A 24433-nucleotide genomic window follows, 5' to 3' on the forward strand; every position below is an offset into this window, starting at 1 on the left:
AAACCAGCCGTCATTGCTCCAGACCCATATATTATCATACACCACCTTGAAACCTTAAGCAGCCGGTCACCAGCTGGCTTGAAGCCTCCATACAAATGTAAGCCACTTTTTTCCTAATCCATGTCAGCCTGAGACGGTTTGGCCTTTGGCATTGTATCTAGCAGGCTGGGGCAGTATGCCTAATAGGAAAGCCAAAGGGCTGGATGTGGTCTGTGAGCCACAGTTTGCTCAGAACTGCTCTACAAAGATACTTAGGAATTCTCTAAGGAAAAAAGACAAAATTATTACAATTTTAGAATGAACTATAGATACTTTGCCTAAGGCCAGCGTCACACTAGCGAGTTTTACGTCCGTAAAACTCGCCAAACAAACGGCACAATTATTCTCAATGGGGCTGCTCCTATCAGCTGTATATTACGGTTCAGTATTATACGGCTTTCTACGGCCATAGAAAATTGCAGCATGCTGCGTTTGTCAGCGTATTGTGCAAATAATATGCCAATGAAAGTCTATGGGGGCGAGAAAAATACGGATTCCACACGGACCAGCAGTGTGACTTGCGAGAAATACGCAGCGGTGTTATTGAAAAGCCGGTAATTCAATTGCCGGCTTTTCATTTCTCCTGCCTAAACCCGACATTATATGAGACATGGTTTACATACAGTAAACCATCTCATATCCCCATTTTTTTTTTTTGCATATTCCACACTACTAATGTTAGTAGTGTGTATGTGCAAAATTTGGGCGCTGTAGCTGCTAAAATAAAGGGTTAAATCGCGGAAAAAATTGGCGTGGGCTCCCGCGCAATTTTCTCCACCAGAGTGGTAAAGCCAGTGACTGAGGGCAGATATTAATAGCCTAGAGAGGGTCCATGGTTATTGGCCCCCCCTGGTTAAAAACATCTGCCCCCCAACCCCAGAAAAGGCACATCTGGAAGATGCGCCTATTCTGGCACTTGGCCACTCTCTTCTCACTCCTGTGTAGTGGTGGGATATGGGGTAATGAAGGGTTAATGCCACCTTGCTATTGTAAGGTGACATTAAGCCAGATTAATAATGGAGAGGCGTCAGTTATGTCACCTATCCATTATTAATCCAATTGTCTGAAAGGGTTAAAAAACACACATTATTATAAATTATTTTAATGAAATAAACACACAGGTTGTTTTAGTATTTTATTGTTCTCTCAATCCATCCGGAAGACCCTCGCTTGGCAAAATAATAAACCCACAATATACATACCCTCTGATGAACTGTCAGGTCCCACGAGGTAATCCATCTGAAGGGGTTAAATATTTTACAGCCAGGAGCAGTGCTAAAGCACTCGCTCGTGTCTGTAATCCCCCGGGTGCTGAAAGGAAAGCTGAGTGATCTTTACTTACATTGAGTTGCGGTGAGGCGCCTTCTGGTGGATGTTCTCATGAACTGGAGCCTTGGAAAAGTTCCCACGCTCGAGTTCATAGGAGTTCATCCACCAGAGGGCGCATCACCGCAACTCAAGGTAAGTACAGATCACTCAGCTTTCCTTTCAGCACCCGGGGATTACAGACACGAGCGAGTACTTTAGCGCAGCTCCTGCCTGTAAAATAATTAACCCCTTCAGATGGATTACCTCGTGGGACCTGACAGTTCATCAGAGGGTATGTATATTGTGGGTTTATTATTTTGCCAAGCGAGGGTCTTCCGGATGGATTGAGAGAACAATAAAATACTAAAACAACCTGTGTGTTTATTTCATTAAAATAATTTTTAATAATGTGTGTGTGTGTTTTTTAACCCTTTCAAACAATTGGATTAATAATGGATAGGTGTCATAATTGACGCCTCTCCATTATTAATCTGGCTTAATGTCACCTTACAATAGCAAGGTGACATTAACCCTTCATTACCCCATATCCCACCGCTACACGGGAGTGGGAAGAGAGTGGCCAAGTGCCAGAATAGGCGCATCGTCCAGATGTGCCTTTTCTGGGGTGGCTGGGGGCAGATGTTTGTAGCCAGGGGGGGCCAATAACCATGGACCCTCTCTAGGCTATTAATATCTGCCCTCAGTCACTGGCTTTACCACTCTGGCGGAGAAAATTGCGCGGGAGCCCACGCCAATTTTTTCCGCGATTTAACCCTTTATTTTACAAGTTACAGCGCCCAAATTTTGCACATACACACTACTAACATTAGTAGTGTGGAATATGCAAAAAAAAGGGGGATATGACATGGTTTACTGTATGTAAACCATGTCTCATATCCTGTCGGGTTTTTGTGAAGGAGAAATGAAAAGCCGGCAATTGAATTACCGGCTTTTCACAGATATCGCGCTGAATTAAATATAAATACAGATTATATATATATGTGTCTCAATGACATATATATATATACTGTATATATGTTTTACCGAACATTTGAGCACATAAATCCATTAGATGTTGGTTTTGCAAGCCTGCGAGAAAATATCGCAGTACTTATGCCATACGGATTACATACGTAGGATGCCATGCGCAAAATACGCTGACACACCCTGCCTACGGAGGACATACGGATCACTATTTTGGGAACATTTCTCCGTATTACGGCCGTAAAAAACGGACCGTATTGTCTTACGCTGAGTGTGACTCCAGCCTTAGGGTTTGCTCACACTAGCGTATAAATCAGACGAGTGCAATCCGATAAAAAAAAAATCGGATTACACTCAGGCCAATGTTATGCAATGAGGCAGTGCAGATCTGCATATTTTTTCTCAGCTGTATTTGCCATGAGAAAAAAAAAAATCACAACATGCTGCAATTTCACTCCAAAATCGGTACAGTGCAAGAAAAAGATTAATCAGCGACGTGGGATTTCCGTGACAGACAAACAGACAGAAGTGACCCTTAGACGATTATATAGATAGATATACTGTATATCTATATATATAATTGTCTAAGGGGTGCTTCCATCTGTTTGTCTGTTACTTCCGTCTGTCGCGGAAATTAAGGGCCGGCCGCGACCAATCAGCGATATTGGGGTGGGATTTAAACACCGCTTCACTTTTTACTATTGATGCTGCCTATGAAGCATCAATAGTAAAAACATATAATGTTAAAAATAATTAAAAAAAAAACACATTATATTCTCACCTTCTGGCATCCGCGGCAGCCTTTCCCGCTCCTCGCGACGCTCCGGTCCCAAGAATGCATTGCGGCAATGACTCGAGATCACGTAGCGGTCTCGCATCGCTAAAGGCCTGGGCTCGATCCGGAGGCCGCCGGAAGGTGAGTATAAATCTATTTTTTATTTTAATTGTTTTTTTTAATAGGGATATGATGCCCACACACTGCTATATACTACGTGGGGTGTGTTATATACTACGTAGCCGTGCAATATACTACGTGGCTGTGCTATATACTACGTGGCTGTGTTAAATACTTTGTGGGCTGTGTTATATACTGCGTTGCTGTGCTATTTACTAGTGGCTGTGCTATATACTACATAGCTGTGTTATATACTACGTGGCTGTGCTATATACTACGTGGGCTGTGCTATATACTACATGGGCTGTGCTATATACTGTGTGGGCTGTGTTATATACTGCGTGGGCTGTGCTATATACTGCGTGGGCTGTGCTATATGCTGCGTGGGCTGTGTAATATACTACATGGCTGTGCAATATACTACGTGGATGTGTTAAATACTATGTAGTTGTGTTATATACTATATGGCTGTGCTATATACTATGTGAGCTGTGTTATATGCTATGTGGGCAGTGAGACTCTTTCGCCCGGGCCCCTCACACAGATATACACGCACAATTATATATACTGTACATGTTTGGTATCGCTGGTATTGGTGCATTCAGAAATGTCCACTCTATCAAAATAAAATATAAATAAAATTAAATAGGTAAACGATGTAACCAAAAAAAAAAATCAAGACCGTTTTTTTGGCTATTGCAACATTGTAATAAAATGTAATAGCAGGTGATCAAAACATCGTATCTACCCAAAAATGGTAGCAGTACAATCGTCTGCTCAGAGCGTAAAAAATAAGCCCCAAATCTCCAAAAATGAAAATGTTACATGTCTCGGAAAATGGCAATAAAAGAAAAAAAAATGTTTCTTATAAAATTTCCTGCCATACCACTATTGAGTCAGGGAGGTATGTTTTCTCCCCCTGACTCAACTGCCTCGTAGCCGTCCATCATCCCGCTCTGTCCTCTGTGCGCCCCTCTTCTCTTTTTCATGACGTCACCGGTGCCTGTGCTCTGCAATCAGTTCTCGGGCATGAGCCGTGCCCGCTGACCTGCAACTTACATCAGGTGATGTAAGGATATCGCGCCTGCGTGTACCGGAGGCCCCACTGTGGGGCTGGGAATCTGGGGCCTCCGGTACATGCAGGCGCGATATCCTTACATCACCAGATGTAAGTTGCAGGGCAGCGGGCACGGCACATGCCCGAGAACTGATTGCAGAGCACAGGCGCCGGTGACATCACGAAAAAGAGAAGAGGCGGCGCCCAGAGGGGGATGATGGATGGCTGCGAGGCAGTTGAGTCAGGGGGAGAAATCATACCTCCCTGACTCAATGGAGGTATGGCGGGAAATTTATAAAACTCATTATTTCAGCATTCTTAGGGATCAGAAACATAAGAGCCACCTTCACAGAATGCAGCCTTAGTGCTGCTAAAGGTGGCTCTTTTACTTTAATAGGCCCGGGGGGGGGAGGGGTGACAGGTTCCCTTTAAATAAACAAAAAACTATGTTTGGTATCTGCGTAATCATCCTGACCTGGGGAATCATGCTGCCAAGTCAGTTTTATCATATATTGAACATGGTAAATTAAAAAAAAACCACAACTGTGGAACTGCACTTTTCCCCCCCTTCTTCCCATGGGAAAAAGGGGAGAAAAAACACAAACAAAAAAAACACAGAATGTCGCCTGGGTGTGAAGGGGATAATTGATGAATGATTGCATTAAAAGTCCTGGTATACTTGTTTTTGATAATTGCCTGTATATACTGTAAATACTGTGTTTTCACTATTTTTCAGACTTTGGAGCCCCGCTTTCAATTTTGCCTAGGGCCGCACTTTGTCTAAAATCGTCCCTGTGAGAAGCATAAATGTGTTAGTATAAATGTATAAACAAATATTGTCACCGGCGCTCTACACAAATGACTATGGCGTCTAAATGGATGCCTATCGTAATAACCCAGCTGCTGGTAACCTCAGAACATGTGCCAATTCTGTGAGAAACAAATATATTTACTAATAACTGGTACCGCGCTTAGGTTATACAGGTGGCCTATGCCTAATCATCGGAGTACAATAAACCTGAATATGTAGGTGAATGTACCTCCCCCTATAAACAACAGTGCACTACAGGTGCTACTAGAGGCCACCAATGCGACCTAGAAGTACTGTATCACACACCTTACACCTACCAACACCGTGTGTGCGGATGGATTCAGCACAGGTACATGCAACGATCAGAAAATACAAGTGGACCGAAATCCCTTACCATGTGCTGTAACTGTTTGCGCTCTCTGCTGTTCCTGGTAAGTGTCCCTGGGGATGTGTGATGTTCCGCAAATGCTGCGGTGGGTACGACCAGGAAGTATTCTTGGGAGTTGTGGCCGAGGAGTGGGGTCCACAGGAGTACGGGCAAACGGGGCTAGTATTAGATGCCGCTACTGAGTGCAGAGCCAGGTAACGTCCCGGCCGGAGGCGCTTCTGGTTGCACTAGGAAGTAAAGATGGCCGACGCTGACAAGCAGCGTGTGACGTCACAGACCTATGGAGCCTCACTAGGATCAAAAAGACAAACCTACGCGTTTCGAAGGGTTAACGCCCTTCTTCATCAGGGTTACAGTCTGTAACACGCTGCTTGTCAGCGTCGGCAGCATTTGCGGAACATCACACATCCCCAGGGACACTTACCAGGAACAGCAGAGAGCGCAAACAGTTACAGCACATGGTAAGGGATTTCGGTCCACTTGTATTTTCTGATCGTTGCATGTACCTGTGCTGAATCCATCCGCACACACGGTGTTGGTAGGTGTAAGGTGTGTGATACAGTACTTCTAGGTCGCATTGGTGGCCTCTAGTAGCACCTGTAGTGCACTGTTGTTTATAGGGGGAGGTACATTCACCTACATATTCAGGTTTATTGTACTCCGATGATTAGGCATAGGCCACCTGTATAACCTAAGCGCGGTACCAGTTATTAGTAAATATGTTAGTATAAATGTGTTTCTTTTTATTGCTCTAATCTTCAGAAACGGTTACACCGCACACAAGCAGCAGTGGATGGTTTTATCCCAAGTTGCTACTCATATCTTCGCAGCCTGTACACGCAGCCATATTTTATCTATCCGTGCAATGAACATTTGTTTCAGGTACCTCGTTTTACCTTCAGTTGATCCGTTGAGGATTCCTCTGATAAAACAACATTCGTTTTTTAGTGTAAATTTGCTCATTTTTTCCTTAAATTATTTTTGAACAAGGTGTAAACTTATCTTTGCAGGTTTCTATATATGTAAAGCATGCCTATGCAACCAGAGCCTATTCAGTATATTCACTTCAAAGTAAGTCATGCTCTTTCTTTTCCTTACACAAAAATAATTAATTTGTTTATGAGATATATAAACATTTAACTTGTTGAAAGGCTTCATGAACATTACCAACATGTTATAAATTAAATGTTGATATAAATGTTAGATATTAAATTGATATAATAAATTTTGAAAACAAAAATCTTAAAGGGGTTTTTCCAGGCTAAATAAAGATTTCTGCAGTTACACTATTTCCCTGCAGAATGCCAAATCCTAACAGTATGCAACATGCTTAAACACTGCACACTGTCAGGATTGACAAAACTGCAGTAGGACAGAAGTTCTGCAGAAATGTATGTTTAGCCTCTGTGATTGTTTGTGCTCTTTGACAGCGATTAAGGAAGGCTCAGCCACAAAGTTGCTTTGTGCAAAATAGGTTGATTTATTATAGTCCATAAATCTGCAACACAAAAGGAAAGCAAACAGCCTTTCTCCATCATACAACTCAGGACAAGGAAAAACAAAAGAGTTTAAATGTCCAGATCTCTCTCAACTCCTATCAAGGAGACCAGCTTCAACAGGTCTTTCACCTTTCACTCAACAGTCACAACTGAGGCAGCTCAGCTTCCTTAAATAAGCCACTCAAACAATGGAAGTAGAGATATGGGAATGGCCAATACCGCCCAGCTCATCTAGCCATTCCTAAAACCCAGACCCAAAATCCAGGCTAATTAAAAAAAAACTTCTAATAAAAAACAGATCTGGAACCTGCTTTTCCAGGCTTCAAATCATAAAGTCTAGCCACCTCGGTGACAAATATATCCCACCCAGGTCCTTTCCAGTTGCCACCTTACACCCCTTTAAATGTCTTTATATTTTACTTACACGTGACCAGTTTCATGAGCTACTACAAAGGCTGAAGAGAATCCATCTTCATGGTTTAGTGTACAACTCCGTATTGAATGACACATTCCTGTAACTGGTGCATAACCTAAGGGAAAAGTAGAAAATAACAAATTTAAATACCATAAACAGATTCAGCTATTCTAGCACTTAGGAGCTCTGTATATGGAGTCTGCAAACTATTCTTGGTACATCTGCGCTCCAGGAGGAAAATAGCTTTCAGTTCCTCCCAAGCCTCGTCGTATGACTAAGCAGTACTATACAGACACATATGGGGTATTTCTATATTTAGCAGAAATTGTGGGACAAATTATGGTGCCATTTTTACCCATTTCCTGTGTGAAAATGTAAAATCTGGGGCTAAAACAAAATTTTGGTGGTAAAAATTTAATTATTTTTTCTTCACTGCCCAATGGTATAAAATTACGTGACACACCTGTGGCATCAATATAATCACTGCACCCATAGATGAATTCATTTAGAGGTGTAGTTTGTACCCCCGAACAAAAGCTAAAAAACTATTTACAATTTGTCCCACGTAAAATAAAGCTTCATACAATGCAACCATGCCAATTACAAAAATAAAAAAAAGTCATGGCTGCTAAAGAGAGCCAGAAAAAATATTTAAAAAAAAAGATATTTAAAAATATATATTATTTTAAATTGACAGTCATTAAGGTTGATTCAGGGCCAGTCACTGATGGGAAAAATAGTGAGTCCACGTGTGGCTTAGTGACAGAGCCAATTTTGCCCTGAATGACCAAGCCAAATCTCACAATTCTGACCACTGTCACTTTATGTGGCAATAACTCTGGAACGCTTCAATGAATCCCACTGATTCTGAGAAAGTTTTTTCGCGAGATATAGTATTTCATGATAGTGGTAACATTTCTTCGATATGACTTATGTTATCTTGTGAAAAAAAAAATGAAATTTGGCCAAGATTTTGAAAATTGCACATTTTTCAAACTTTTAATTCTTATGCCCTTAAATGAGAGAGATATGTCACAAACAATAGTTAATAAATAACGTTTCCCACATGTCTACTTTACATCAGCACAATTTTGGAAACATATATTTTTCTTGTTAGAAAGTTATAAGGGTTAAAATTTGTAAGGTCACATTCACATGGTCAGTATTTGGTCAGTTTTTTGCCTCTGTATTTGTAAGCCACAACCAGGAGTGGGTGATTAATGCAGAAGCGGTGACTTGTTTCTATTATACTTTCCCTCTGATTGTTCCACTCCTAGTTTTGGCTTACAATAACTGAGGTAAAAAACTGACCAAATACTGAACATGTGGACATAGCATTAAGGACTCATGCAGACTCCATGTAAATTGGTCAAAGCACAGCCCGGCTGCGGCTTTCCCAACCTAAGCGTGATAGCTACATGTCTGTCTTTATATATGAGGCAGTCACGCTCGGATCGGAAGCGCTACATCTAGTCTGTGCATTGCGGTTTGTGCTTGGACCGATTTGCACGAATGTCTGCATGAGTGCTAAGACTCAATATGCAAATTGCCTCTTCTGAGAAAAAGAGGACTTAATTCTATAGCGCCACCTGTTGGAAGTAGCGATCCTACAACTCACAATCAACCCTTTAACGAGTTGTGCAATATGACTTAGGATAAAAGCCAAATCAGTATCTCAATTCGCAGACACGCTGTTTCGGGCTGTTGGCCCTCGTCAGTGCGAAGCATGAGAACTGATTTGGCTAGGTGAGAGGCTCTGGACTGGGGTCTAAGGGGTATCGTTTCTCCTTATGGAGAGTGACATACCATCTCTGGCTTGTCAAGGTAAGGAGGCTTATTTGCCGTACAATGCTCCTCTGGGAATTTAAATATGCAAATTGCCTCTTCTGAGAAAAAGAGGACTTAACTCTTTAGCGCCACCTGTTGGAAGTAGCGATCCTACAAGTCACAATCAACCCTTTAACGAGTTGTGCAATATGACTTAGGATAAAAGCCAAATCAGTATCTCAATTCGCAGACACGGTGTTTCGGGCTGTTGGCCCTCATCAGTGCGAAGCATGAGAACTGATTTGGCTAGGTAAGAGGCTCTGGACTGGGGTCTAAGGGGTATCGTTTCTCCTTATGGACAGTGACATACCATCTCTGGCTTGCCAAGGTAAGGAGGCTTATTTGCCGTACAATGCTCCTCTGGGAATTTAAATATGCAAATTGCCTCTTCTGAGAAAAAGAGGACTTAACTCTATAGCGCCACCTGTTGGAAGTAGCGATCCTACAACTCACAATCAACCCTTTAACGAGTTGTGCAATATGACTTAGGATAAAAGCCAAATCAGTATCTCAATTCGCAGACACGGTGTTTCGGGCTGTTGGCCCTCGTCAGTGCGAAGCATGAGAACTGATTTGGCTAGGTGAGAGGCTCTGGACTGGGGTCTAAGGGGTATCGTTTCTCCTTATGGAGAGTGACATACCATCTCTGGCTTGTCAAGGTAAGGAGGCTTATTTGCCGTACAATGCTCCTCTGGGAATTTAAATATGCAAATTGCCTCTTCTGAGAAAAAGAGGACTTAACTCTATAGCGCCACCTGTTGGAAGTAGCGATCCTACAAGTCATGCTTCGCACTGACGAGGGCCAACAGCCCGAAACACCGTGTCTGCGAATTGAGATACTGATTTGGCTTTTATCCTAAGTCATATTGCACGACTCGTTAAAGGGTTGATTGTGAGTTGTAGGATCGCTACTTCCAACAGGTGGCGCTATAGAGTTAAGTCCTCTTTTTCTGAGAAGAGGCAATTTGCATATTTAAATTCCCAGAGGAGCATTGTACGGCAAATAAGCCTCCTTACCTTGACAAGCCAGAGATGGTATGTCACTCTCCATAAGGAAAAACGATACCCCTTAGACCCCAGTCCAGAGCCTCTCACCTAGCCAAATCAGTTCTCATGCTTCGCACTGACGAGGGCCAACAGCCCGAAACACCGTGTCTGCGAATTGAGATACTGATTTGGCTTTTATCCTAAGTCATATTGCACGACTCGTTAAAGGGTTGATTGTGACTTGTAGGATCGCTACTTCAAACAGGTGGCGCTATAGAGTTAAGTCCTCTTTTTCTCAGAAGAGACAATTTGCATATTTAAATTCCCAGAGGAGCATTGTACGGCAAATAAGCCTCCTTACCTTGACAAGCCAGAGATGGTATGTCACTCTCCATAAGGAGAAACGATACCCCTAAGACTCAATATGTAATTAACCCCTTTTGGCTAAGTTCCCGTGATGAGCTTTTGGTGTGTTCGTTGCACAAAAAAAATCTTACAGTTACAGCATAGTGGATGGGATTTATAGAAAACTCATGCCCACTGTGCTTTTCTTATGCACACAGCATTAATGGATCCGCGGTGCGTATTTGAAAACCACAAAAAGTCGATTTCTCTTGTGGGTATGCTTTTTATGTGTTTTATGGGTTAATTTAATGTGTATAATCCACACATACATTTATCAATGGAGTTTTATCAAAGCCAAATACTAGTAAGTATCCAAAAAAAGCTGTTTTACGTAAAACATTTCATATGAAAACAGGTAAAAAAAAAATGCAGCTGACAAAACGCGAAAGAAAATGTAAAAAAAAAAATCACTCTACGCAATGAAAAAACAGAACATAGTTTAGCTAACTGGTGCAGAAACACTGCAGAAAATATACAACATGAAAATCTCAACAAATACTGATTGTGGGAATGTAGCATAACTGGCAAACATTTTTTCACGTTCCTGACACAACTCCATTTTTCTAATTTGAGATGTGTCACTATGTGGTAATAACCTTGGAATTCTTCTTCCAATCCCAGTGATTCTGTTCTTACATGACACATTGGCCCCGATTCATTAAAACACCACATTTCCTAAGCTGCTCTTAATTAGGGGCTGTGGTTATAAAACAAGCTAAATTCATTAAGAGGTGCAAACCACTTAATGAATTTGGTGCATCTCACCAGTGGAACCTGTCTAGCCAGAAATGTTACTTTTGTCAGGTTGCCATTTGAAGAGTCCTGGGGTGCCGAAACAGGAGACAACCCCAACATATGACCCTATTTTACAATATACACAAACCAGGGAATTAATCTATTTTGCCCCCACAGGTGTTTTACAGAAATTAGATTTCAACTATCTATTGGAGCCTATGGAGAGTGGAGTGAATGCTTTATTTCACCCCAGAGCTGTATTCACAGATACACTGCTAAGTAATGCTATATAATGTCCTTCATGCAGATGCTGTTTCTAAGCATGTGTTATATAGAGACAGGAGAGCAGAAATATCTCATGTCTTTGTGTTGTGCATGGAAGACATCATAACCGCTTTGTCTACCCACTAGATCAGGGACAACAAAGTTAAATGTGTCGGTAAAAAGTGTAGGATATTGACTTTAAACAGTGTTATTCCTCATGTACACACCAACTACAGCTTTCAAGTAAGATTTTTCTGCTTGACATTGAGACAACTAAACCATATTCCTTGTGATCATGAAAATTAGCCATTGTGAGAAGCATCTTTAAAAAAAATTGTCATGAAGGGCCAGAAGATACGGTGAACAATTAATTAGCATTATTTTTGCTTTTATATCAATATTATTACATTTTTAGCAGTCAATACTTTTTATTGGTCAGGAACACCAGCCTCTATAGTGAACGATGAAAAAAAACCACACTTTTTACCTTGCATTCCAGAGGGACCAAACTCTTGTCTTGTAAGGAATATTGCATGATCATGGTATTCTGCATGTTCGGTATCTGGCTTTTGTTGCAGGTACGCCCAACGACATACATTTTCCAAACTTATAGAGGGGTTTCCAATTTCAATTAAACTTGAAGACTAGAAAATCAAAATTAACCGTGTAAGCATTAGAGCTGCATGAAAATGAGGACATTTTACAACTTCTATATGATCTCAAAGTACAAGAAAACATCACAAAACCGGTAAGGCCGGCGTCACACAAGCGAGTTTTACGGACGTATGAGTGCAGAAAATACATCCAAAAAATACGCATTGCACACGGCCCAATGATTCTCTATGGCCCAGCTCCTATCTGCCATATATTACGCATCCGTAATATACAGTATGTTACGAGAGTAGAAAATCACAGCATGCTGCGTTTGTCTGCGTATTGCGCAAAAAATGCTCCAATGAAAGTCTATGGGGCGAGAAAATTACGGATTACACACGGACCATGCGTGTGACTTGCGAGAAATACGCACCGGTGTTCTATAGAAAAGCCGGTAATTCAGTGCAGTGTACAGTAAAATCACACTGACAAGTTAGAATAGAATAGGTAGAATAAATGTGTACACATAGAATAGTTATATATATATATTTAATTCAGTGCTAGATAGCAGAAAAGTCAGTAATTCAATTGTCGGCTTTTCCCATCAACTTAACAAACCCGACAGGATATGAGACATAGATTACATATCCCTTCTCTTATTACATATTCCTCTTTACTAATGTAAGAAGTGTCTCTGTGTAAAATTTGGGGACTCTAGCTATTAAATTAAAGGGTTAAATCCCGGAAAAAATTGGCGTGGGCTCCTGTGCAATTTTCTCCGCTAGAGTGGGAAAGCCAGTGACTGAGGGCAGATATTAATAGCCTAGAGAGGGACCATGGTTATTGGGTCCCCCCCCTGGCTACAAACATCTGCCCCCAGCCACCCCAGAAAAGGCACATCTGGAAGATGCGCCTATTCTGTTACTTAGCCTCTCTCTTCCCACTCCCGTGTAGCGGTGGGATATGGGGTAATGAAGGGTTAATGTCACCAAGTTAATAATGGAACTCGAGCGTGGGAAAATATTCTGAAAAGTCATCACGCTCGAGTTCATATCAGTTCATCCAGCAGAGGGAGCATCACCGCGACTCGAGGTAACTGCAGTACATTCCAAGGCACTCCATTCATTCACCAAGTTTTACAGTCAGGAGCACAGCTGCTTTAGCAGAGCTCCTGGGTGTAAAATGATTTAACCCCTTCAGATGGATTTACAGTGTGGGACAAGACAGTAATGACGGAAGGTATAGGATATTGTTGTTTTTTTTAACTTTATTTCAGGTGACAAGGGTCTTCAGGTGGATTAAGAGTATAATAAAATATTAAAACACCCTGTGTCTTTATTTCATTAAAGTACTTTGTAATAATGTGTGTGTGTTTTATTAACCATTTCGTACTATTGGATTAATAATGGATAGGTGTCATAATTGACGCCTCTCCATTATGAACCTGGCTTAATGTCACCTTACAATAGCAAGGTGACATTAACCCTTCATTACCCCATATCCCACCGCTACACGGGAGTGGGAAGAGAGAGGCTAAGTGCCAGAATAGGCGCATCTTACAGATGTGCCTTTTCTGGGGTGGCTGGGGGCCCGGCGCCAAGAAGACATGACTGACGGCTGTGCGGCGTCTGAAGCAGGGGGGAAACGCCGGCCTCCTTGACTGAAGACAAGGTATTTCTGACAAATTAAAAAACGGATTATTTCTCTAGTTACAGCACCCAGAACTAAAAGACCCACCTTGTCAAAATGCAGCATTACTGCTGCACAAGGTGGCACTTTTAGTTTGAAACGACTGGGGGGGGGGGGGGGGTGACAGGTTCCCTTTAAGTATTTGTGGATTAGACAAAATTCAAATTTGCCTGTGAAAATGGATTTCCCTGGTAAATTCGATTCACAGTGAAGTTATTCACAAATTTAATCTAAATAGGATGTAAAAAAAACAAACATATGGTCACTTCTCTGGCCCCTCCACTGCTCACAGTCACTTATGTGGTCCTTGTTGGATTTTCATTTCACCGCTGTAAGGGTACGTTCACACAGGACTTTTTTGCTGCTTTTTTTTGCTGCTTTTTTTATGCTAATTTTCAGCTGCTTTTTACAGTACCAGTAAAGCCTATGAGATTTCAGAAATCTCATGCACACACGTTGGTTTTTTGTTTGATCAGTTTTTTCTGCTTTGCTGCTTTTTTTGGACATAGGGCATGTCACTTCTTTCAGCGTTTTTGCAGCGTTTATTCACCCATTGACTTGAATGGGTGATGAAAAAAACGCTGCAAAAACGCTGAAAAAACGCATGTAGCATTATTTGCTGCGTTTTTTGTGCAGAAAATCATGGCCAGCAGGAAGGGATCTCACAGCCAAGAGCTTAGGGGTGTGGTTAGTGAGGTGTGAAGAGCCATTGTGAGCCATTGTGAGGTGTGAGGAGCCATTGTGAGGTGTCCTGATTGTGATCTATTGTGAGGGAGTTCCTGGTAGTGAGGTGTGAAGAGCCATTGTGAGGTGTCCTGATTGTGATCTATTGTGAGGGAGTTTCTGGTAGTGAGGTGTTAGCCATGTCTTGGTATAGGAGGATGGGCATTAATGTTTCCCAACTAATCATGGAGGTAATATTTTTTTTAATTTGTGATATATCTATCCGATTGTTTGCAATGGTACACTTTGCGATGCTCATGTGCTGTTATGTACATGTTCATGTGTTCTGCATGTGTATGTCTGTATCTTCCTTGTCATGAATGTTGGCTTCATTTCATCTTGCATTTGGTAATTACGTTTTCATTTATTTTTGCAAGGTGGAAACAATGCCTGTAATTTGGGATTTAGCTTGCCCAAACTACAGTGATCGTCAAAAAAAGGCCGATGCATGGCATGTAATCTGCCGTAAATTGTTCCCCCGCTGGGATGAAGGCGATGCTAAGCTCCACTGGGAGATTGGTAAATAAAAAACTTAACATATGTCCTTTTCTAACAAATTAAATGACCAGGTAGTAGGTAAATACTAGTGATGTGAACGTGCTCTGATAACGTGTTATGTGAGCGTGCTTGAGTACTAACTGAGTGTCTTTGGTGTAGTCATCAAACATGTTTGATTCACCATATACCACAAAAAAACGCATGAAAAAAACGCACCAAAAACGCACCAAAAAACGCACCAGAAAACGCACCTATAAGCAGCTGAAAATTAGCATAAAAAAAGCAGCAAAAAAAAAGCAGCAAAAAAGTCCTGTGTGAACGTACCCTAAGTGCTGCATCCCTGGGCCTGTTCACGCTAAGCCAGGACTTGCAGCTCTGATGAGGCCCAGAATGGTTCTGTGTTAGTGCATGTAAGGTCACAGTGTCATGATGTCACAACATACGCCATAATCTTGTACATTTTTGACATTATAACAGAATGGGAGACATTATACTAAAAATGTGGACACTGTACCATAATGGGGACATTATCCCAGCATGGGAAACATTTTAACAGAATATACCAGGATGGGGGACATTATACCAGAATATACCAGGATGGGGGACAATATACCAGAATATACCAGGATGGGGGACATTATACCAGAATACACCAAATTTTGCACCGGTGCCATGAGACTCTAGTTACGCCACTACACGTCACTATTATATTAGATATAGTCACAAACACCAATCAAGAATTGGATACATATTGCAAATATGTCACTTATTAGATACATGTGTGGTGTGAAACGTAGCACAGCCGTGTGAACTGGTGCACAAGTAGGTTCCCAGGCCAAGGAACATTTAAATAAAACTTGGCATTCAACTTAGCAAGAATATCCAAAGAAGACATTTGCTGCAGTCCATCCAAAAATTGACAAGAGACTTTTCGATCTTATATGGACCTTCGCCAGTCTATGAGTCATGCAAGAAAAAGTAACAGTAAAGCAAAATCTGAAGTGTACATCAATATAATGTCATAAAAGAAACAAAAAAACATAGGAATAGACAAAACAATGAGGACATCCTCATAACCTAAGGCAAGAAGCCGTGCCGGGAGTGGTAGTCAAGGGTAAAGGGGAATAAGGAGGAGAGGTACCTACCCGACTGCATAAAGGAGGATGTATATAATAGGTAGGTATATAGGAAGTTATAGCTGCAAGCCTGCAATGTATAGTAGAAGGTAAGTATAAAGGTCCTTACAAATGGGATTAAATACCGGCGTGGATCATACCTGTAAAGGTTAACTAGTGGATATAGTTTAACGTAGGTCCTATATAGGGTCCCAAATAGAAAAAACTGTAAGAAACAGGGGGAAGGAAAAGTAAGGACCACATAAATATCCTAGAGGATATATAAACCAGGAGAACAGGAGATATGGTGAATAATTCTATGGTGGATATATAGCCCCAAAATGTTGCATGAACTTTAGGTAGCTAAAGGGCATAAGCCACCATGAATATGTGTCCAGTTGGTGACAGTGTGATGTCTATGTCACACGATGAACAAAAAACATAAGGGAAAAGGTTGTCCCAGAGTCTATGCTACATTGGTGACAGTGGAGCATTGTCACATTGGTAGTAGTGGGGTAAGAGACATTGGTGGTAGTAAAAAAATATATATAAAAATATATTTTGAAAAGATATTCACTGTAGTATAACCGTAGTCCTGCTTGCACCAACGCAACGTCCACCGCTAGCTGGATGCAGCAGTACTGGCTAGAGCTACTAAAATAAGAAAGAGCCAGGACTTGGCTCCGTGCCTACTGAAAGTGCGCAACCGGGAGTGACGTTTCCGTTCCACCGTTGGGAACTGCTTGCGTTCCACAGCGTACTAGGTATAGAAAAAGGGGGCTAAAGACGTCAATTTCTAAAAAACTAAGGAAAAAAGGTGGCAGACAGGTTGATAGGTGTGACAAGTACTGAGAGGAGGAGAATTGAATGTGCATTAAAAAAAAAAAAATAAATAATGAAAAAAAAAAATAAAATGCATAGGTACGGGAGACTGATGGGAATAGAGATGAACAAAAATGGGGAACACAGGCAAAATAAAGGGCAAAGATAAAAAAAAATCTTTAAAAAAATATTTTTACACTTTTTTATATTTTTTTTTTTTTTGCTTTTTTTACATTGTGTCAGGATGGGACATCACTGTATTACATCAGATCTGATGCTCGGATCTGACAGGCAGGGAAGGAAGCATGTCAGCGACTGCTCTCAGCAGGCGCTCATAAGTCACCTTCCCTGCAGGACCCGGAGGACCCCACAGCCATCTTGAAGCCTGATGGAAGCACGCAGGGAATGGATTCCCTGCGCGATGCTCCTCTATACCGCTGTCAATACTGACAGCAGCATCAGAGGGGTTAAATGTCCGTGATCGGTGCCAGCACCGATTGTGGGCGTTGCTGCGGGGTGTCAACTCTCACAGCTGCATGTGATCGCCGCAGCACTCAGCACGAGGCCACGCTGTACATATACTGCTGTTTGTGGGAACACAGCTCCTGCAGAGCAGGATATGTACGGCGCATGTCGGGAAGGGGTTAAAGTATCCAAGAAGCAGAACCAATTCCAGAACAACAGAAACTGAAACTAGACTATTGAACAGACAAGGCAGCGATGAGATTAGGATCAATTCAAAGTTAATAGTAATGGACAGAAAGGATTTTTCTTCAAAGATGAGCAAATACAACCTCTGGCAAAAATTATGGAATCACCGGCCTTGGAGGATGTTCATTCAGTTGTTTCATTTTGTAGAAAAAAAATCAGATCACAGATATGGAACAAAACTAAAGTCATTTCAAATGGCAACTTTCTGGCTTTAAAGGGAACCTGTCACCTGAATTTGGCGGGACCAGTTTTGGGTCATATGGGCGGGGTTTTCGGGTGTTTGATTCACCCTTTCCTTACCCACTGGCTGCATGCTGGCCGCAATATTGGATTGAAGTTCATTCTCTGTCCTCCAGAGTACACGCCTGCAAAAGGCAATATTGCCTTGTTAGATCTGCTCGTTAGTCTGCATGTAAAAAGGAGTGATCACACTTTGGAGAGCTGATGCACCAAGTGGACTGACATGAATCATGGCTCCAACACGAGAGATGTCAATTGAAACAAAAGAAAGGATTATCAAACTCTTAAAAGAGGGTAAATTATTACGTAATGTTGCAAAAGATGTTGGTTGTTCACAGTCAGCTGTGTCTAAAATCTGGACCAAATACAAACAACATGAGAAGGTTGTTAAAGGCAAACATACTGGAAGACAAAGGAAGACATCAAAGCGTCAAGACAAGAAACTTAAAGCATTATGTCTCCAAAACAGGAAATACACAAAAAAACAAATGAGGAACGAATGGGTGGAAACTGGAGTCAACGTCTGTGACCAAACTGTAAAGGTACCGTTACACTAAACGATTTACCAACGATCACGACCAGCGATACGGCCTGGCCGTGATCGTTGGTAAGTCGTTGTGTGGTCACTGGCCTGCAAATAGTCCGGATCTCAATCCAATTGAAAATCTTTGGTGGAAGTTGAAGAAAATAGTCCATGACAAGGCGCCAACATGCAAAGCTGATCTGGCAACAGCAATAAGAGAAAGTTGGAGCCAGATTGATGAAGAGTACTGCTGGACACTCATTAAGTCCATGCCTCAGAGACTGCAAGCTGTTATAAAAGCCAGAGGTAGTGCAACAAAATACTAGTGATGTTTTGGAGTGTTTTTTTGTTTGTTTTTCATGATTCCATAATTTTTTCCTCAGAATTGAGTGATTCCATTATTTTCCCCCTATGCTTGGTTAAAAACGTAACCATTACGGACTACCACATATTTTGTTCTTGATTTCTTTTAGTGTTACTTAAAAGCCAGAAAGTTGCCATTTGAAATGACTTTAGTTTTGTGCCACGTCTGTGATCTGATTTTTTTCTACAAAATTAAACAACTGAATGAACATCCTCCAAGGCCAGTGATTCCATAATTTTTGCCATTTTGCCAGGAGTTGTATATTTGAATGGAATTTAACTGGCCTCGAATTTTACAACAATTTGTATTCTTTAGAATGCACATTTTTTACATTTCACTTTGCGCAAATTCTGCAAAATAGCAGTCAACTAAGGACACCATTTTGTTTAGCCATAGAGGGCCAGACAAATGATTAAAAAAATAACACTCACCTGTCTGCTCACTTGTCCTATCAACCGCACATCTCGTTATCGGGTCGTACGCGAAGATAAGAATAATGCCCAGGAAGGATTCTACTTTAATTACTAAGCACAGGTGAGCGGTGCAAAGTACGGTAAGATCATTCCCATCTATATAGACTGTGCCTGATATAATCTACAGGCACCAGTTGCCTTGGAAGCAGGGCTCTGCTGTACAACCAGAGAAGGAGGCTTCTGGCCAGCGTGGATGACTGGAGGATGAGACATAGTGTCTGATTACATTGCCGCAGAAGGAGGAGCCAGGGGGAAATCGTGCTGAAACTGGACAAGATGACCTTTTCTAACACAAAAAAGCATCCTTGCAGGCCAGTTATGCATACAGTCACAGCCAAAAGTATGAGACTGACACAAATTTTGGTGTTTTTTTTCTAGATTCTTTTATGAACAGTGATCAGATGTATTGCAAAACAATGCAGCTATTCCTTGCAATGAATATGAATAACAAAAAAAGTCCTCTTAATTTCAGCCCTACCACAAAATGACCTGCTTATATAATTTTAGTGTTTTTCTTATTAAGTCAGGAGAAAGTGCTAATAAGTAGCTGGTATCATTCTGTCATGCTGCTTGAATTCTAAGAGCAGACTGGTTGATTAAAATAAGTTACTCATGCTTAAAATCATTGTCTTCTGCTAACCATGGTGTATAGTGTACTAGTGTAGAGCTTGCTCAGAAATGTCAGCAGGCAGGTATAAGTGCATCTGCATTCACAGTGAGGTGAAGGCCCGGAGTCAAGAATGAGAGCGAAGATTCTACTTCTCTCCAAGAAAAGCATCAAAGACAGACTGACATTCTGTAGAAAGGGTATAGGGATCGGAATGCAGAGTACTGGGGTAACGTTATTTTCTCTGATCAAGCCTTCTTCAGACTGTTTGGAACATCCAAAAGAATGATTTTCCGGAGAACAGAAGGTGTGTACTACCATGAGTCCAGTGTCATGCCAATAGTAGGGCATCCTGATATGATTCATGTGTGGGGTTGTTTTTCTTCCAAGTGAGTGGGTTCACTTTATTCATTGCCTAAGAAGAATGCAATGAATAAAGAATGAGCAACGTCTCTCAACAATCCAGGAGAAATTTGGTGATGAATAATGTTGAAGCACCATGTCACCAGGCAAAATTGATTAAGTGACTTGGTGAACAAATCTTTGAAATTTTAGGTCCGTGGCCAGGAAAATCCTCACATCTCAATCCCATTGAGGCCTGTGATCAATCTTAGAGAAGTGGGTGGATAAACAAAAACACATAAATGATGATAAACTCCAAGCACTAATTAGGCAGGATTGGTAATAGACAAAATCCCAAAACCATATCGACAGTCCGGATAAAGGTGCACAAAAATAGTGCCCCCCCCCCCCAGACAAATTACATCCGCTCCATAAAATACATGTAGAAAAAAGGAGAACAAGGAGCAACAATAGGATTATATATAAACACGATATTTATTAATATAAATATTAAAATTCCAATCAGTAATGCGTCATAGTATACATGTTCCAATGAAAAACAGGAGAACTGTCACTCCAAAGTACCCCAATATTGCTACAAAGTAGCCCAGAGGGGAGAAAAAAGCACAATGTACTCCCCAAACGTGGTATAAAGATAGGTAAGCCAATGTGAGAGAGATAGATCCGGTATGTCTATCGCATATCTCAGCCCATAAGTAAGGTGTGCGCCTATCCAAGGTATCACATCAATAGTAAGGGGTGAGCTTACCAGCAATGGGGTAGAGAGGAGGGACACAGCCGGAGAGAAGACCCCCGTTGCTGGTAAACTCACCCCTTACTATAGGCTTATGGAGCGCCCCCACACCGCCGCAGGGCCAAGGGGTACCCGGAGCCGGGCCTCTAGGTCTCAGTCCTGGGGTTGTCACGGTGGCTAGACCCGGTCCGTGGCCCTGTCTGTCAGTGGGGGACGTCCGGTGCAATAAGTCGTGTTGTAACGGTGCAGTTGTGGGGTGCAGGTCGCGGTAAATAACGAGGACACCAGGTTGCAGTCTCTTTACCTCTTTACTGGAGATCTCTGAGTCCTCAGTCCAGAATACGGTTCACCAGGCTGCGCAAGTCCGGCCGGTCCAATGGCACCTCCAGAGTTCACTTCACAGGTGGAAATCGGTGCCTTCCTTCTTAGCGCTATGTGTTGTAGTCCTTCCCTGCTGTGCTTACGGAAAGTACCCCACAACCATTGTGTCTGTTTCTTAAGTTCCCTCACAACTCGATTAAATGATGTTCTTCTAATCTTCCGTCCCTTCCTGATGTTACAGTTGGAACGGCACCCGTTTGTCGGATAGGCCTGGAGCCTGGAGTCTTCCGGGACCCTAGAGACGCCCCTCTCCCGCAATTGCCTCCCAAGACTTCATAGGTGATGTGTGTTAGACAGCCCGCCTTAAACTGACTGTCCTGCCGCTGTTTAGAGTATTGCTTGAAGCTGAATGTTATAATACTCCCTCGGCGTTCCGGCCACCGGTAATGCGCCTCAGTAGGGTGTTGCTCCGGTCTTACAGCACGACCCCTACTGGAATTCTCCTATTGCTTGATCTCGTTTCTCACTCAGCACAATCTATCTCGCTTCTAGTCCTTTCTTAGGGCACCGCCGCTATTCTGAGCAGGCACGGTCCCGTTACGTTCTTTCCAATGCCAAACCTCTGCCAGGATCCCACCCCTGGCAGAGACCCTACTGTCTCTTCCTCCACAACACCCTCTGCCACAAGGTGTTGCTTCGTTCAATCCAGTCAGCCTTCTTTTCTAACTTCCTGCCTGACCCCCAGTTTACCCACTATGGTGGGGAGTGGCCTAATGAATAGAACCCTTAGCTCCCCCCGGAGGCCCTGCTGTGAAACATATTGGTGTCTGTGATACCTGATCAGATGAACTCCTTCAGTGCCATCGGACGCACCATGGCTCCCCATAGTGGCGGAGCCACAGTACTGCAACGACCAGGACTCTGGGGCGCTGCACTCCCCCCTGGTTAAACACAGTACTCCGGGACTGGGAAGAAAACAACAATACAGGTTAGCAAAAAGACATACAATTTTGTTGAGTGCAAAACAATAAGTATACTTGAACAGGCTTCCCTTTATGGGAGGTGAGGACACTTTAACGTTACAAACATAATTAAATATCATAGCAACAGGCTACAATTAACTCTCATTACCCAACCGGGTATTCTACTAAGTGCAATTAAATGAACAATAATTTAACATTGCCTTCAAGGAACATACACTCCTAGCTCGCTAAAGGCCTTCCCATAATCACATTACAGGGCAAGTTAACTTTTCATTCTCCTACTTTGAACCTGCAGGACCGCCTGTCCCTATGGCACCAGACCTACTGCCTCTCCTTTCTTTTACAGGACCGCCCCGTTCAGCCAGGGCCTACTGCCTTTCTCTACTATACATGGTATAGACATAACATTCCTTTCAATTAGAGAACATGGAGCCGGCTCTACTTGGCTCCTATTAGGACTCACTCACTAACCCCTACGGGTTCACTTTCTGTCCTTAGTAACACATTATTAACTTTCTATGGGGACTCAGGGTTTACCTTCTATCCTCACCTTCATTATTATTTTCTTACTTTCACTTAAGCAGAACTCTAAATCTGCCCCTACGGGCTTTCTGCATCTTTCTTTTTCAAAGAACATTATCTAGGTTTCACATTTTAAACAAATTGAACACACATAACTTTCCTATATGCAAAACAGTTAAATTTCTTCCAGAGCATCATCATCAGTATTTCTTTACATTTAACTAGTTAAAACACATACAACTTTTCTCATTCCAACATTACCATGGCATTACTGTTCTTAAAACAGTATCTCTTGTAAGTACGCTGTTGGACATCCCCTTTAAAAGAGGATCAAGTCTTTCTGAGGTAGCTCGTCTTCTCAGCCTACCAGTCTTTGTTCAGCAAAGGTTCCAGAACGGTATCTTCGCAAAGAGTCTTTAAATAAAACCAGTAGGAAGCGCCTTTAATAAGGTGCAAACTATTTACAAGAAAGTTTGGATCATGCACTGTTCATGATTTCTCAGTTTGTAAAACTCGTGCAAAACTGTAGAAAAACAAACAATAAGGATCCCGGGTCAACTAAGGGATCCATAAATTGTTAACCCTGGATGGGTTTAGCAGCAAACAGTTCACAAACAGTTAACGGGAAAACTATTTACATTTTCATAAAAGAGCAGTGATACTTTACTGTTGTGAAGCGGGAGGTGGTCTCCTGTCCGGTCTCACCAGGCCAACAGATCGCACTGGTGAGCCAGGACGCCGTTCCGGTCCCAACAGTGATAAAATCCCTCGCCGGGAGATCCTTCTTGTCGGCAGGTGTACACGTCCCTCCGGGGCACGGTGAGGTTGGGCTTCTTGCGGTTCCGCGGGGCCGGGCTCCGCTGTCTTCCCCTTGGGGTCACCTCTTTCCGGTGCTTCAGCAGCAGCCTGGAAGGCAGTGCACCGCTGCACGCCTCGTGCCATCCAGCCAGCTTCCCCCGTAGCCCTCCTCCATCGGGTATACGTCAGCGCATCTCCTGGTTCTAGGTCGCGATCGAACCTCCCGCGGCAAGGTTCTACCTCCTCCCGGTCCACGCGGACTTGCACCGGTTCCCCGATCTCTTGGATCACTCCTCTTCCACACTGAGGGTTAAAGGCCACTACTACACCCCAGTGTGAGGGCGGGATTTCCGGAGCGCTAATCGAACCAATCTGTTCCGCAGGCTGGGGTCGGCTCCTCCATGCGGCCATCAACCGCCGCAGATGTTCAGCATCGGGTAGAATCTTTAAGTCCGGCGTCTGTGACGTACCTCCAGCCACGGTCGGGTGGGTAGCGACAGGGGACACTGGGGCCAGATGGATCTCCGTGGGCTGGCCTAGCCGTGAAAGTACGCGGGCATCGGCCCTCAGCCGGCGGGCTAGCTGTCGAGCCTCGGCTGCAGCCGCACATTCCGCAGACAGCGGCAAAGGGGCCCGACCCATCGGTGGCCCTGCGAGGGTCAGACCCTGCAGCGTTGGCGTTTCTGAGGCTGTCCCGGGTTGTGCAGCCTCAGGCCGGGCCGGGTCAGCTCCGCGTGGTA

The 24433-nt window shown here is 42.8% G+C and overlaps 1 protein-coding gene and 1 long non-coding RNA gene across 3 annotated transcripts in view; one reads left to right on the top strand and one right to left on the bottom strand.

Annotated features, from left to right (window-relative positions):
- The window catches only part of LOC143776550 (A disintegrin and metalloproteinase with thrombospondin motifs 2-like), a 793125-nt gene that overhangs the window by 382241 nt on the left and 386451 nt on the right, over positions 1 to 24433 (bottom strand). For both annotated transcript variants that reach the window (XM_077266022.1, XM_077266023.1), the window contains exons 6-7: positions 12102 to 12258; positions 7406 to 7511 (exon numbers count right to left, since the gene is read on the bottom strand). In XM_077266022.1, coding sequence (XP_077122137.1) covers positions 7406 to 7511; positions 12102 to 12258 — 263 coding nt within the window. The remainder of the gene's footprint in view (positions 1 to 7405; positions 7512 to 12101; positions 12259 to 24433) is intronic.
- LOC143773874 (uncharacterized) lies at positions 14240 to 15316 on the top strand. Its single transcript, XR_013215418.1, has 3 exons — positions 14240 to 14623; positions 14708 to 14811; positions 14998 to 15316. It is a non-coding gene; the product is annotated as an uncharacterized LOC143773874 (long non-coding RNA).

Source organism: Ranitomeya variabilis, chromosome 5 (assembly GCF_051348905.1).
Source record: "Ranitomeya variabilis isolate aRanVar5 chromosome 5, aRanVar5.hap1, whole genome shotgun sequence".
Taxonomy (NCBI): domain Eukaryota; kingdom Metazoa; phylum Chordata; class Amphibia; order Anura; family Dendrobatidae; genus Ranitomeya; species Ranitomeya variabilis.